This window comes from Arachis hypogaea, chromosome 18, assembly GCF_003086295.3.
Source record: "Arachis hypogaea cultivar Tifrunner chromosome 18, arahy.Tifrunner.gnm2.J5K5, whole genome shotgun sequence".
NCBI classification, from domain to species: domain Eukaryota; kingdom Viridiplantae; phylum Streptophyta; class Magnoliopsida; order Fabales; family Fabaceae; genus Arachis; species Arachis hypogaea.
Window position 1 is genome coordinate 118,106,692 of NC_092053.1, and position 16,115 is coordinate 118,122,806.

Sequence of the window (16,115 nt, forward strand, 5' to 3'; positions counted from 1 at the left end):
TTTCTCCTTTTCAAGCCTACTCATCTGAATAAGTGCCAGCTTTCCTGTGTATGATGATAAAGCGTCTTTGTGCTATGCCATAACCCTCATGATGTAGAACCTTATCTCTTCTAGTATTGTTAGGATACTTTTTCCTCTCATGCCCACTATTGTTGCATTAAATGATTCAGCATTGTTGTTGGTAACATTATCCACTTTAGGCCATTCAGAAAAGCCTGATTTCGATCATGATGATTGTTCATAACTTGACAGGTACTCCCAAGCTCCTACATTGATCCGCTTGACATATGCCATTGCATTTTTGAATTCCAAATCTGTCATTGCCCGAGCACACTGCCACAGAGCTCCTCTTAACTCTTTATCCTTCCATCTCTTGTTCAAGTTATGCCACATGTGCATGACACAAAATCTATGTGAAACTTTTGGCATGACTTCTTGAAGTGCTGGAACCAGTCTCTAAACCACATGGCAAAAATCCAATATTCAATATCACAACATAAGTGCATGAATACAAATTACCTAATTAGACAAGATGTATAAATTACCTTTTGCTTGTCACTCATGAAGTTCCACCCAAATTCTTTGTAATCATCGATATCTTCATGAAGTAAATTCAAGAACCATTTCCAATTTTCCTTTGTTTCCGCATCAACCACAGCATATGCTATAGGAAATAGATGATTATTCGTGTCTTGTCCTACAGCTGTGAGTAGTTGACCCCCAAAATACCCCTTAAGAAAGGTTCCATCAATTCAAATAAAAGGCCTACAACCATATCTAAATCCTCTCTTACATGCCTCTAAGCATATATACAAACTTCTGAACTTAGGCAAACCCTCTGGTTGTGGATGTGTGCTCATAGTACATGTAGAACCAGGATTAGCTTTAAGCAGCTCCGATAAATAATTGCGTAGCTTACCATACTGTTCCTTCTCTGTCCCCTCAATGATATCCTTTGCCATCTCTATTGCCTTATACATCATTCGCTCACCTACACTTATGTCATATTCTACCTTGAACCACTCTTCTGCCTCCCTTTGTATCAAATTAGGAGAAATTCTAAGCTTGTTAACTAATTCTCCAGCCACCCATTTACAGGTTACCGATCTAGATTTGTTACTCCTTAGACATGTGTGCTCATCAGCTAGCATCTTGATTTGAAAACTTGGTGGGAAATTTCTCCTTGAAAAGTACACCTCCCACGGACAGTCCTGATTATAAGAAATAACTCTGCATCTTAGAGGCTCCACCTTTAAAAAGAACACTTCCCTCCCCATTTGGATGTTAAACTTCTAAACAGCATCCTTGAACTCTTGCATCGTTGCAAACTCTATGCCCAGCTCGAGTCTAACTTGGCCGAAGCGTGCTTGAGGATTGTGTTGTGGAAATACCGGGACCCCATTTTCATCATCTGATTCAGCTAAATTGTGAAGATCCTCAGACTCGTATTGGAACTCATTTTCCCCACCCTTATCAACTCCATCAGCATTACCCTCATGTACAAGCACAACCACTGTTGGGGCCTCATTGTCCCTGGGAGGAATAATTTTCTGACCTGATGGTTGTGGCCTTGAGTGTCTCTTCCTTCTTCCTGATTGTCTTAAATTATCGTCTCCCTCCTCATTATGATTCTCTTCTACAATAACATAAAATAAAATAATTCGTTGTTAACAACATCGCAGTTTAGTATTTTTATGAAACCTTAATTGCATAATTTTCTAAATGAATTTACCTTCAATGGCAGGTTCAACATGCGGATTCACATCTTCATTTGACACATTCTGCGCAGATTCTGCTTCTCCTCTAGCTTCTTCAGCTAGTGTTTCCCCTACTACTTTGGTGGTACCCAATGGTGGTAGCCTTGCATGTTTCTTTCTAAGTCTCTTTCTACCATATCTACCGACATCCTCATTGGTTTCATATCCGGCAGTTTGATCTCCCTCAACTTGGGGTGCCTCAGTTGGTAGTACATTAGTAGTCTCAACATTACCCTTGTCTTGAGTCTTGACCCACTTCCCCATTACCATTGTACCAATCTTCCATCACCTCATCTTCTCCCTACCTTTCTTCATCACGACACACATCCTCATCGTCTAACTCTACAACTTCTACCTCATCCTCAGATACCTTGACTTCATCTACGTACTCAGGATTTTCTAGAACAGGATGCTCAAAATACAAGTGAACCCTATTACCATTTTTCATCACAGCATCACACATACTAATAACATCAGCATCCCTCTTAAGCGGCCTTAAACCATTTGATAAGTCAAAACCGGGCTCTAACCAATGAACGTCCTTAAACCCTGTGTAACCTAAATCGAGAAACAACCCTTCTACTAGAAATAAATTACAAGTATCCACACATACCCTGTCAATGTTGCTAACAGTAGCCCCAGAATATTGCAAACCACCCTTTTGATTGCTTTCTAACCTACCCATGTGGTGCATCGCAAATGTTATGAGTGCGGACATCTGAAATTTCAAGCAGAAAAAATACACATTTTAATACTAGTACAACACTAATCAACTACTAAAATTGTTCATCCAAAACAGAAAAAAATTACCCTGACTAAACCCTAAACCAATGCAATATAGCAAACAAGGCATGCATCAAGTGACAAAATTTTAATGCCCGGAAATCCAAATTGTCACATATTTAGTTGCCATTTTTTCCCATCAAAGACCATATAGCCACAGAAACATGAACGAAGACAAAGTTCCTAATGGCAAAGAGGCAGAGATATTACGCGTACCTTGTTAGATGAACAACCACCAACATGCGACAATGTCCCTCCAAACCAGCATTGCGGCGACGATGGGCTGACGATGGTCTTCGACGGTGACTTGAAAAGGAGAAGATGGAGAGGCTACTATGACTCCAGTGTTAACTATTTTACTCTTTCACAGTGTTAAAATCTTTTAACTTCTTAAAGCATTAGTTGAAATTGGGTTATAAATTAGGAATTAGGGTAATTGAATTAGGAAATTTGGGAATGGGTCCAAGTAAGCTTTCCGTTTGCCACACAAGCTTTTCCGTTTGCCACATCACACACTTCCGTCAATGGAGAAGGCATCACTTGCCGGACGGGCATTTGGTGCACGTTTTTAAATTATCCAACGATATTTTTGTCGAGAATAAAAGTGAGGGGCATTATTGTCAGCGTTTACAAAATCCGGAGGTATAATTAGTGGTTAACCCTAAAAAATACATTTAAATCTCTCATCTTATAAAATGTATGACAATTATACCTTTCTGTTGAGTTGGAGCTTAAAATAACAATGAAAAATGCTGACCTAGAGGGTAGAAACTGAACTGTCCATTTTAGTTGACGATGTGGATGGAGAACAAATTGTTAATGGACAAATTGGTCTTTATGCTTCAAACGACGCTATTACCAAACAATCGCGGCGTAAATGAAAGCTTGGAGGAGAAGAAAAGGCATGTGAGTGATTAAGCTGGAAACGGTGTAGGAAGAGGTTCTGTAGGCATTGTGAGAGGTTTCTCTGATGAAGATGAGCGTTCTTGGATGAAGGTGGGGACGGCGTCGTTTGAGGAGAAGAAGAAGAGGCAGACAGTGAAGATGAAGAAGCTGAGGCGGTTGGTGATTCCCTGGAGATTCTGTTTGGGGTTGTGGAACATTGTGGCCATCACGAAGCCCATGATGGTGAGTACCATGAGGCGCGACAGAAACAGCTCTGGGGTTCTACGGATGTTGATGAAGTTGCGCCACACCAGGATCCAGGTTTCCGAGAGGAAGGAGTTGGCGAATTTCGGAGCCAGCTGCTCCGGCGTGGCGGCGCCAGTTGTTGGGGGAGGTAGTCGTTTTCATTCACAGTGTAATCGCTGCTATGAGGGGTTGGTATCGCTACTAAGATCTCGCTTGAGTATGTGTTTCTTTCACCATGTCCTCAGAGAGCTTTGTTTTTTGCTATTGATGTTCTTCTCTTGTTTATCTTCTATGTGTTTGCCATAATAAAGCTTTACCAAAGGTTCTTTTCAAATGGCAACAACAACAACAGCAGCAGCATCACTTCCAACAGCCACAATAACCACCATAACAATGAGCTCAACAAGTCCCTTATCAGAAACAACAGGAGTTTCACTAAAATAACAACCTTATGGTTTAAGCTAACTCTCATTGCAACATCCGTTTTGGCTGCACTTTTCATTGTTGCTTCTATTTTGGTGTTCAGCAGTTCTATAATTCAAACTACATGGAAGGTACTTAATGGAGTGTTTTGGTTGGTTCAGGCAATAACACAAATTGTGCTTACAATCATGATCATCCATGAGAAGAGATTTGAAGCTGTTAATCATCCTGTGTCACTTAGAATCTATTGCACTGTAAGTTTCATTGTTGTTTCTTTGTTTACAGCTTCTGTGGTTATACGTTTCTCCACTTTAGATGTTGACACTTTCATGGTGGATGATATAGTTTCTTTCATTTCCCTCCCTATATCAATTTTTCTTCTTTGTGTTGGGATCAAAGGGTCAACTGGGATTAAGTCCAGTGAAGACTCACAAGTTCATATTAATGGTGAAATCAACGTATTTAAGACCATATCGAATGTCATTGGTTTCGCTTCGGCTTCTATTGTATCCAAGGCCTTTTGGATTTGGATAAACCCTTTATTGAATAAAGGGTATAAGTTACCACTTAAGATTGATGAAATTCCATGGCTTCGATATATTTGGAAGAGATAGGGTTCAATGTCAAAACGGCAGTGTTTCATGTGAGAGACCTATTTGTCTGATTATTTTTTACCAACCATCTACATCATCACCGTAACGGACATATCATTAATTTCCGTTACGTTTTTTAACTTCAACTCTACGGAGGGACATAATTGTCACGCATTCTGAAAGGTGAGGGATTTAAATGTATTTTTTAATCATAAAAGACTTAAATGTCTACAGTTGAAAAAGTCAAAGACCTATTTATCTTTTACTCAAAAATTTAATTATGGGGCCAAATTGTGGTATTTTCAAATATACTGTCTTTGTTTTTTTAATGTAGAAATTGTTTAAGAAAACAAAATTGGAGAATTTAATTTTTATTTTTAAATTTTTATTTTCTTGAAAATAAAAGTGGAAAAGTCCGATTTTAATTTTTAAATTATTAAATTTTTTGAAGGGTCTAATTTTAATATTTTAAATTTATTAATGGTGTGAAAAATGATATTAGAGGATCTGATTTCAACTTTAAAAATATTTTAATACTTTTTAATTTTAGTGTTATAAAATTTTTTAATATTAACACCAAAACAAATTATCTTATTTATAGAATGACCATATTAGTATCAGACACCCCTCTAAAACATATGTATGTATTTTACGCTATTATTTGACTATAAAATAATTACTATGCATTAATATTTAAGTTCATCTTAAAAAAAGATTTATTTTTAAATTAATTTTAAAAAATTATTATTCATCTTAGTCCTTGAAAAATATAATTATAAGTCAAATTTATTCTTCTGTTTGTTAGATGATGACATATCATATTAAGTACCATATGACATAATGATATAGTAGGTCAATATTATGTGTCACAAAATAATTGGTTGACATATTTATAGTTATAATTGGTTAATTAATCGTCTTGTGATACGTTGCATTAAATAATCATGTCATCATACTACGTGGTACCTAATATGATATATTATTATCTAATTTATGGAAAGACTAATTTAACTTACAGTGGTATCTTTTAGGAACTAATCTAATTTATAATATATTTTAAGTACTAAATTAAAAAAAAATGTTGAGTTAATAAATTAACTAACATGATTAATGATGACAAACATTAATTTATTGGACAAATTACTCAATTAGTTTTGAAGATTTTATTTAAAGTGATACAGGCCAAAAATTCATTATTGCAGCAGCCCAAGAAATTGGAATAAAAATCAGAAGTCTTCATAATGTGCAACATTTACAAAGTAAGCCCAAAGAAACAAAACAAAGAAATCAGATGGGTCAAGTGGACATAGCCAACTCAAACCCGAATTGATCTCTCAAGCTAATCCCTCCAAAGTGCTTCCACCAAAGCAACGTTCACCTTTTTTCTTTCGATCAGACATAGAGAAAAGAGAGAAAACTTCGTTCTTCTTGCTCGTTTCATCAAAGAAGAAAGAAAGAGAAAGCTTGATCAGAAAGGCAAAAGTCTAATCACCCAAATCTAACCATCTTAGACTAAGTCAGAAGTTAAAGGTGATTTGTTTCCTCTTGCATGCATTTTACTTTCCTCTCTTCTTCTCCAACTCTCTGTCAATCCAATATGGGATACATGGAAAAAGTGATTTCTGATAATTAGTGCTGTAAATCAATAGCTAAATTTGTTTCTTGGGGACAAAGTAGTATCTCAAGGATTCAAATATGGGATTGCCATTGAAAATATTTTTTCTTTGCTGTTCTGAGGACTCGGTCAAGAAAAAGGGATCTGTTTCAAAATTTCAAATTAGGGATTAATCGAAGAAAGTGAACGGCTAAGTTGGTAGCTCACAGCTCGAGAAGTTGACTTGGAAGAGAGGATCTCAGCAACATGCAAGGAGATACAAAAAGAAAAATTTTGTTTTCTGCTGAGGTGAGGAGAGATAACCAGTGTTTTGAGGTTTATGTTCTGAGAAGAGCCCTCTGAAGAAGTTCATCAATTTGGACAGTGTTTCCTAATCAAAGGAGCATTCTACCAGAATGAGGAACTAAATTAGAGGCAAGCAAATCTGGTTCATCACATAGCAAAGAGGCTGTTGAAGCATTAATCTCCTTCATATTTTACAGATTGTAATTTTTATTTTCTATCTATATTTTTCTGTAATTTCTGGAGTGTGAAAAGGCATTAAGAGAAAGCTCAAGTAAAAGCTGATGAGTGATAAAAGGCTGAGTGATAAAAGGCTGAGTGATACACTTGAGTGAAAAGGCTAGAGTAATTTCAAATTTCTTTAGGTTGGTGTTGTGTCTTGTATCTTGTACCAGTGAGGTACCCCTTTCTTAGTTGGGTGAGCACTAAGAGTAAAGAGTTAGGTATTAGCATAACCAAGTCAAGTTAGGTTAGAACTTGAGAGTGAAAGGATTGTGTCAATCCTGTGGAATTGGTGTATGTAATACTTTAACTATAGTGAAAATTTCACCACTGTTGTGGTGGAGACTGGATGTAGGTTGCATTGCACAAGGCAACTGAACCAAGATACATAATGGTGTCAGCTTCTCTCTTCCCTTCTCTGTTATACTTTCTGATATTCATAAGATAAAATAAAATTGTCTCATAAATTTTTCGCTGCTAAGTTCAAACAGAATCAGACTGAAAGCTTTTTAAAAGGTTATTTTATTAAAGTTAAAGAAGGTCATAGATTCAACCCCCTTCTCTAAGCCTTCTAAAACCTTCAATTGGTATTGAGATCAAGGTCTCAAGAATCAAGCTTCACCGCTTGGAGCAAAGGTCCAATGGCGAACAACTTGGGCACAACCACAGTTGTCTACAATCTATCTGAAGGCCAGTCAAACAATAGGCCTCCCTTCTCCAACGGGAAGAACTATGCCTACTGGAAAGAGAGGATGAGGATCTTCATCCAATCCATTGACTACAACATATGGAAGATTGTTGTGAGCGGCCCCAAGATTCCAACAAAAATAAGTACTAATGGAGTGGTGACTCCAAAAGAAGAAATTGAATGGAACGATGATGACAAGAAGAAAATGGAGTTGAATGCTAAAGCCATCAACCTTCTTCACTGTGCTATCAGCTTTGAAGAGTATCAAAAGGTGTCTAGATGTAAGACAATCAAAGAAATATGGGAGAAACTCCAGGTTACACACGAAGGCACTAAATAGGTCAAAGAAACGAGGATTGATATGCTGTGAAAAGAGTACGAGATGTTTAATATGAAGGATGCAGAAAGCATTAATGAAGTGTTTGTTTGATGAAGTGTTTGAGAGATTTTCAATCATAATCAACAACCTTGATGCTATGGGTACAACCTACTCAGAACAAATCCTAGTGAGAAAACTCCTTAGAAGCCTCACAAAGGAATGGGAAACAATTGTCACTGTCCTAGCCGAGAGTAATAACCTAAGCCCTATAATCTATGATGAGCTGAGAGGAAAACTCCTTATCTATGAAGCCACACACACAAACCCGGACTAAAAAAAAGGAAATTTTCCTTAAGTCAAAAATAGAATCAAAAGAGAGTGAGTCTAGTGATGGTTTTTCAGATGATGAACTTGTGTTTTTTGTTAGGAGACTTAAAAGGATAATGAGGAACAAAAGCAAGTACAAGGGTTCAAATTCAAAGAAATACAAGAAGGACTTGAGCAAGGTGATTTGTCATCATTGCAAGGAGGCTAGACATTTTAAGTTCAACTGTCCGAAGCTCAAGAAGGAAGAAAAAGGAAAGAAAGAAAAGAAGAAAGTGCTCATGGCATCTTGGGAAGATCTTGAGAATGATTCGGATGAGGAAGAAGACTCCAAAAGTGAAGATAAAATCTGCTTCGTGGCTGATGATGATCAACTTGATGAGGTAAATTATTATGACTTGTCCATAGATGATTTACATGTTATAATTGATGATCTCACACAAAATTCTTCAAAACTGCTGGAAAAATACACTAAATGTAAATCTGAAAAAGAAATGTTAAAAGCAGAAAATGATTTTTTGAGAGAAAAGGTGAAGAAAATTGAATGTGCTTTGGATATTATTGAAGAAAATAGATTTCTAAAATATGAACTTGAAAAACTAAAAGGAAAGCACATTGTGGATCCCTCTCAAGAGCTTATTGCTGAAAATGAAAGATTAAATGAAATGATTAAAAGGCTGAATGGTGATTTAGCAAAATTTACTCAAAATTCTAGCAACTTGGACAAATTACTTGCAAGTCAAAGACCATTGTTTGAAAAATCTGGTTTAAGTTATGTAACCAAGGAAAGTGCAGTTTTTAATGATTTCTCTATGAAATTTGTGGCTTCTTCATCAAAAACTAAATCCACTTCCAACAAATCTGGTCTTGGATATGTTCCCACACATGAGGAGGAATTTGATGAACTTTATACTAGTGAAACTGAGCCATCATCAAAGACCGAACCCACATCAAATAAGTCAGGTCTGGGATACATTTCGAATAATGAGACTGCTTTAAAAAATCCACCATTTTACAATAAAACCTCATATTCGAAAAGTCCAAATGCTTCCAAAAATTCTAGTTGGAATGCTTTTGTAAAAAGGAACAATCATAACAAAAATAATCTTTTTAAAAGAAATGCACATCTTCCAAAAATCAGAAAATTTCAGTCATTTAATCATTTCCAACATCATAACTCTTCTCAATCTCAGCAACATACATCAGAAAATCATTGTTTTAATTGTAAGAAATTTGGTCACTCATATTCACAATGCTTCCTTGAAAAAAGAATAATAGAAAACCAAATTTACAATGTTGTTTGTGATTTCAATGCACTTGGGCAACCAAGGTGGATTAACTTCAAAGGATCCAAATTAATTTGGATACCTAAGGTTACTTGAAGTTTTAATGCAGATTTGCCTAGCATCCAAGAACAAAAAGGATATGTGGTACTTGGACAGTGGATGCTCAAGGCATATGACTGGAAGGTCAACTTTCTTCATCAGACTAAACAAGTATGATGGAGATTTTGTGACCTTTGGAGATGATGGAAAAGGTAAAATAGTTGCTGTTGAAAAAGTAGGTAATAATCACTCTACTTTCATTGATGATGTCTTTTTGGTTAATGGTTTAAGGCATAACTTGTTGAGCATAAGTCAATTGTGTGATTTGGGTTATTTGGTGATTTTTAAAAGATTCGAATGTTGTGTTGTAAATGAAAAGACCAATGAAGTGTTGTTCATAGCTAAGCGTTGTAATAATGTATATGAACTTACCCTTGATGAACTAAAGGATCAAAATATAGCTTGTTTTCATTCTAAAGAATTTGAAAAGTGGCTATGGTACAAGAGATTGAGCCATGCAAGTATATTTCAAATAAACAAACTTGTCAAGAAAGGATTAGTAAGAGATCTTCCTTCAATAAGGTTTGACAAAGACATCACTTGTAATGCTTGCCAAATGAGAAAACAAACAAAGAGTTCATTTAAATCAAAGGAAGACATCTCTACTAAAAGACCACTTGAATTGCTACATATTGATTTATTTGGTCCAACAAGAACTCAAAACTTAGGTGGTAAACATTATGGTTTAGTAATTGTGGATGACTACTCTAGATTTGGTTGGGTTTTATTTCTTGCACACAAAAATGAAACCTTTTCGGCCTTTGAAATTTTTGACAAGAAAGTTTAAAATGAAAAGGATGTAAAGATCTCTTCTATAAGAAGTGATCATGGAACTGAATTTGAAAACCATTTATTTGAATCTTTTTGTGAGGAATTTGGAATATCTCACAACTTCCCTTATCCAAGGACACCACAACAAAATGGATCCACGTACACCCCTACAAAGAAAGCAGCTAAGGATGGTGGGAGCAAGGTCAACTTGATCTAAAAGAAAAGATAACAAGAAAGGATTAAAGGCACCATAAAAAACATCAAGAACTGAGATAAAGAAGTGAATTGGGCATCAAGAGGTAGCATGCTTTTTGTGTTTTGTTTACTATAGAAGTTTGTCTTTTTTTTGTGTTTTGTGGGCATAACTATGTATACCCTAGTGATAAATTAATTTCATTTTAGTTTGTGGTGTTGTTACTTTATGTTGATTTTGGTGATGATAATACTAAATTTTTATTGGACTATGTATCTTTGCTTGGCACTATATATGACTCTTTTATGTTGGTTAAGGGATCAATGTTTATTATTTTATCAGTGTTATTTTTTGTTATAGTGATATTTTTCTATTTTATTATTGGATAAAACACATATAACTAATTGTCCAAGCTGGTTCCAAATTCCAGCACATTTTACATTCATTAACTAACTTAAAACATGCATCTTGAAGCAAAGAAGTTATATATAATTCAACTCATTATTTTAACAAATTGTACACAACCATCACACATAATATCCTCATTTTCATATACAATCCAATTATCAACTTTCTAAGGTCATTAATTTCAGCCCTCATCCTATTGTTCTGGTTAAACAACAATTTCACACATGCATCATCGGGATAAATCTCCTCATTCGTAATAGTATTGTATTCCCATGAAAGTGAATGTTGTAACAAATTAGTATCTCGAATGGCTTTGTCTTTGTACTCATCTTCTACTTCATCAATCCAGACAAAATACTCACATCTCAACTTAGATTCCTTCTTCATTAAACATAAAGATAAAAAAATTTGAGTATCAGAAAAGATTTTCAGTAAACATAGTCTAGAAATTCAATCTATACATACCTTATACAAAGAACATCGAAAGAACCATCTTCTTAGATTATTCTCTGTTCGTGACTTTAGTAACACGGCCTCGATGCCATGGTAGCATTTGCCATCATTGAAAGGGTGTTTTTTGTTCTTTCTCTTTGACGCAGTTCCGGTGGATGATCCGTCGGTGTCACTCGAGCTATTCTCTCGTAAAGGTACTCTCTTCCAATCCTTAAACCTAGACATGGCTTCAACCTCTCACCCTTATTGGCACCTTTGGAGAATGTCGTAACATTAGGGTTCCATCAACTTACGGCACAATAAGGACACTCTCCCTTTTAATAATCTTATTTAGTTTATTTTAAAATTAGAAAATAAGATATATTCCACCTCAGATTTTATAAAAATGATAAATAGTGCCAAATCACTAATATATTTGTCACGTATACACTACATTTAACGGAAACAGATCTCCTCTAATGGCAGATTAGTTTTGTCCATCGTTAGTCATTTTGGTATGTACATTGGAATTTCGATTCTGTCATGTTTACTTTTATAACCCGAAAAATCTTTTATGTGTACTTTTATTCATTTACTCTAAAACTTAACACATCATAAAGAATAAGTTACATGTTATTTTAGAGAAAATTTAATAGAATTTAATATATATATATATATGTAATTTTTATCCCACCCTCTCATAAATAAGAAATTAGTTGCCTTCTATAATTTGTTCGATTGTTATTGGAGGAATTTATTTGTGATAAATTATTTTTTAATTTTAATTAATTAAATTAAATTATTAAACCATGATAAAACGTAATTTATAAATTATAATGGTTTTCAAAAATGCCTCATTTTATAATTTTTTAAATTTCTCAGGCCATCTAATTTTTTTAATATGCTTCAGATTTTCAGCCACAAAAATTTAAAAAAAAAATAAATAAAAACTGGAAACAAAAGTTTTAAAAAAATAAAACAAAAATAAATTAAAAGTTGAAAACGGCAATAGACTTCAAACGTAACATGGAACTTTGTTTTCTTATATCTAATATATATAGTTCGAATGCCACATTTATATATATTTTGATTGCAAACGGAATTTAAGTTTTTTTATTCAGTAGTGATAAAATTTTAGGGGCAAAAATAATAATTATTATAATTTTTTTGGCACACTGTTTTAATTTGAGTGAATCAGTTAATATATTTTTTTATAAATCAATTAACAAGGATTAGAAATATCTTTTAAAAAATTAGAAAGAAAAAAAAATCAAAATCAAGAATCTAAGTCATGAAAAAAATTTAATAAAATTAAAGTACTTTGTAAAAATTCGCACAATGATGTAAATATTAAGAAATGGCTAAGATATATTTTGATTGCAACTATGATTTGAGTCTAATTTTTTTACCTAACAATGATAAAATTTTAGGGACGAAAATGGTAGATTTTATAATCTTTTTGGCATACTGTTTTGATAATTTAGTGGCGGAAAAACAAAACTAAGAATAATAATTAGGTTAGATTCAATGAAAATTTATATGGAATGAATCAATTAATATATTTTTTTATATGAATATCAAATCTATTTAAAAAAAAAATAATCGAATCAAATCAAAAGAGGTATAATTCAAATGGACTACTTTTTTTTATTTCCTAATACAATTTTATTATGGTTTATAATAAATGGTCATGAATCATATAAAAAAAAATCTTTTTTCGTAAGTTATATTTGGATGAAATAAAAAAATTAAATATGTATTTTTTGTTACTAAAATCTATAAGAAACTTCATTGAGTTGACATTCAAAATTCGAAGGAATCTAATTTTGTAAAACTCTGATTTAATGAAAATTAAATAAATAATTAATTAAACATGAGCCGTCGTGGGCAAAAAAATTTAGAATCATAATTTGAAAATTTAGATATGATATTATGGTATCAGAGCAGTTTGTCCTCGTGAGTTTGAGGGATGGATTGCTTATGCTTCAATGTATACTTTGAATTGTATCTGTACTATTTAAAATATCTAATTGATATGTTTAGCATGAAGTTTATGAGTATACTCTTGGGAATTTGAAGCACTTAACTTGAGATATTAAGATTAATCACCTTGATATCACTTGTTTGGTGTGGACAGGACTCGAATGATGACTCGTAGACGTGGTCGAACCCGTATGCAGGGAGAGAATGAGGGAGATGCAACGATGGATAACCAAGCCACGCTCTTGGCTGCTATGACCACTCTTGTGAATGCTATGCACGCGGATACTGCGGCTACTAACCAGGCCATGGAGAGAATGAACGGAATGGTAGCGGAGCTGGAGAAAACTCAGCTGAAGGAGGTCCAATGACATTGGTAACCTTTCTAAGGTCAATCCCCCCAATTTTCAAGGGTTCAACGAATCCTACGAAAGCCGATAACTGGTTCGAGGCGATAGAAAGGGCAATGCAAGCACAACATATATCGGAGGATTAGTTAGTAGAATTTGCTGTATATAAGTTGAATGGGGAAGCACAATACTGGTGGCAGAGAGCTCACAGTCTGCTACAACAAGGGAATGGAGATGAGGTTATCATCTGGGAGAGGTTCAGAGAGGAGTTTTACAAGAAATACTTCGCAAACTCCGTGAGACAGGCTAAGGAATTGGAACTACTACAATTGAATCAATATGTATTTCGGCATCTACTATCCATGATAAATAGTTGTTTCCAAATATATCAAGAGCATTAAATTTAAGATGAGAGAGTTTCAACATAATGAAAATTTATTATCTTAAGTCTTCTTAAATTTTGATCAGAGTCTCGTGTTTATAACGTGTTGTAAAATAAATAAACAAAAAAATTTTCACTAAATAAATAAACAAAAAATATAATAAATATAAAATAATAAAAAATAAATAAAAAACTCTAGTATTAATATTCACTAATATAATTATCTCACTATAATAATAAAGTTAATACATATATTTACTAGTGTTATATATATTGTAACTTAAGACTCACAAAAAAAATAAAAAAGAGAAAAAATTTTATATGTTTTTAGAGTATATATATATATATAAAAACACGCAGAGTTACTTTTTTTTTAATTCTATTAAATATATATTTCTTTTTGAAAATAGTGAATGGACAATCTACCTTGTCATCTTTATGAAAACAGCTTTGACAAAAAAAGAATGTTAATTTAAAAGACTTATTACGAAAAAAATTCTATTTTGCCGGGGAGTTCGTGTAAAAAATGAATATCTCACATTAAAAGATTTTGCAGATCTTTGGAAAGACCTTGAAAAAAGGTACAATCATAAAAAAACGGTGATACTTTCTCAAGCCCGATATGAATGGACGCACTTGTGTCTACAGGATTTTAAATCCATAAATGAATATAATTCTGCAATCTTTCGAATCACCTCACGAATGAAATTATGTGGGAAAAAGATAACTAATCATGATATGTTGGAGAAAACTTTCTCAACCTTCTATACCTCGAATGTGCTCCTGCAGCAGCAGTATTGAGAAAAGGGGTTTAAAAAATATTCTGAGTTAATTTCTTACCTTTTTGTCGCTGAACGCAACAATGAGTTGCTCTTGAAAAATCATGAAGCGCGTCCAGCTGCCGCCGCCCCATTTCCTGAAGTAAATGCGGCAAATTACCCCAGAAGAGGTAAATGGCAAGGTTTTAATAACAAGAAAAATTATGGAAGGAAAAGAAATTATATTCAAAAGAGAGGATCTCACCAGAAGTGGGATAAAGAAAGAAATATTGGGCAAAATAAATCAACAGAGGATAAGTGTTTCTGTTGTGGTGGAAAGGGTCATTGGTCATGTACCTGTCATACCCCAAAGGCACCTAGTCGATCTTTATCAAGCATCTTTGAAAAAAGATGACAAAGGAAAGGAGACGAATTTCATTTCAAATGATATTGCTGAAAATTTCACCACTCATTATGATGTATTTGATTTCTTTGAGGACACTAAAGAAAATATTGGTCATTTGATCAATGATGGAATAATTTAATATGTGGGATTGTTAAGTATCCATGTAAATAAATAATGTAAAGAACTTATTGTTAAGTTTTATTTTCTATATATTTAAGTTTCAAATGTGATGTATATAAATAATGAAATATTAATATTTATGAATTTTGAAATCATTAAATGTGTCAAGTTTTAAAATTTTAGTACATGACATTATTTTTATGTACAGTGTTGCTTAGAAAAATAATTTCGATCAAGTATTCAATTTAACTGTGCATACTACTCATTTTATTATTATTTGTCTTTGAAGAAAATGGCAAGGATAGATAATGAAGATGTATGCCTTGCGGATAGTGCAAGTTTGCACACCATTCTCAAAAGTGATATATATTTTACCCATCTTGTGCCAAAAGAAGAATATGTTAATACTATTATTGGCTCAGGCAATGTGATTGAAGGCTTCGGAAGAGCTATAATTTTGTTTCCTGGAGGAACAAAATTCATAATAAATAATGCACTATTGTCTACTAAGTCTCTGAGGAACGTATTGAGTTTTAAAGATATTCGCCGAAATGGATATCATGTTGAGACAATGAATGAGGAAAATCATGAGTATTTATGTATCACAACTCATGATTCATATAAGAAAGTTATATTAGAAAAATTATCCTCACTTTCATCTGGGTTATATTATACCAAGATTAGTTCAATTGAATCACATGCCACTGTAAACCAGAAGTTTACTAGCCCAAATGAACTCATAACTTGGCACGACCGATTGGGTCATCCGGGAACAACCATGATGCAGAGGATT

At 33.8% G+C, this 16,115-nt stretch overlaps 1 protein-coding gene and 1 long non-coding RNA gene across 2 annotated transcripts; both read right to left on the reverse strand.

Annotated features, from left to right (window-relative positions):
• Window positions 1-225: 225 nt before the first annotated feature.
• LOC140181443 (uncharacterized) lies at window positions 226-1,151 on the reverse strand. Its single transcript, XM_072225013.1, has 3 exons — window positions 818-1,151; window positions 546-703; window positions 226-456 (listed from the first exon to the last, which is right to left on the reverse strand). The coding sequence occupies exons 1-3, from the start codon at window positions 1,149-1,151 to the stop codon at window positions 226-228; spliced, it is 723 nt and encodes a 240-aa protein (XP_072081114.1).
• Window positions 1,152-10,954: 9,803 nt separating this feature from the next.
• LOC114925855 (uncharacterized) lies at window positions 10,955-11,630 on the reverse strand. The gene is made up of 2 exons (XR_011876627.1): window positions 11,360-11,630; window positions 10,955-11,275 (listed from the first exon to the last, which is right to left on the reverse strand). It is a non-coding gene; the product is annotated as an uncharacterized lncRNA (long non-coding RNA).
• Window positions 11,631-16,115: the final 4,485 nt, after the last annotated feature.

Coding starts and splice junctions, on each gene's coding strand:
- LOC140181443 (XM_072225013.1), bottom strand. CDS start 1,151: ATGCTAGCTGATGAGCACACATGTCTAAGGAGTAACAAATCTAGATCG. Junction 704..817: donor GGGTTTGCCTAAGTTCAGAA/GTTTGTATATAT, acceptor AACTACTCACAG/CTGTAGGACAAGACACGAAT. Junction 457..545: donor TCATGAGTGACAAGCAAAAG/GTAATTTATACA, acceptor CATGTGGTTTAG/AGACTGGTTCCAGCACTTCA.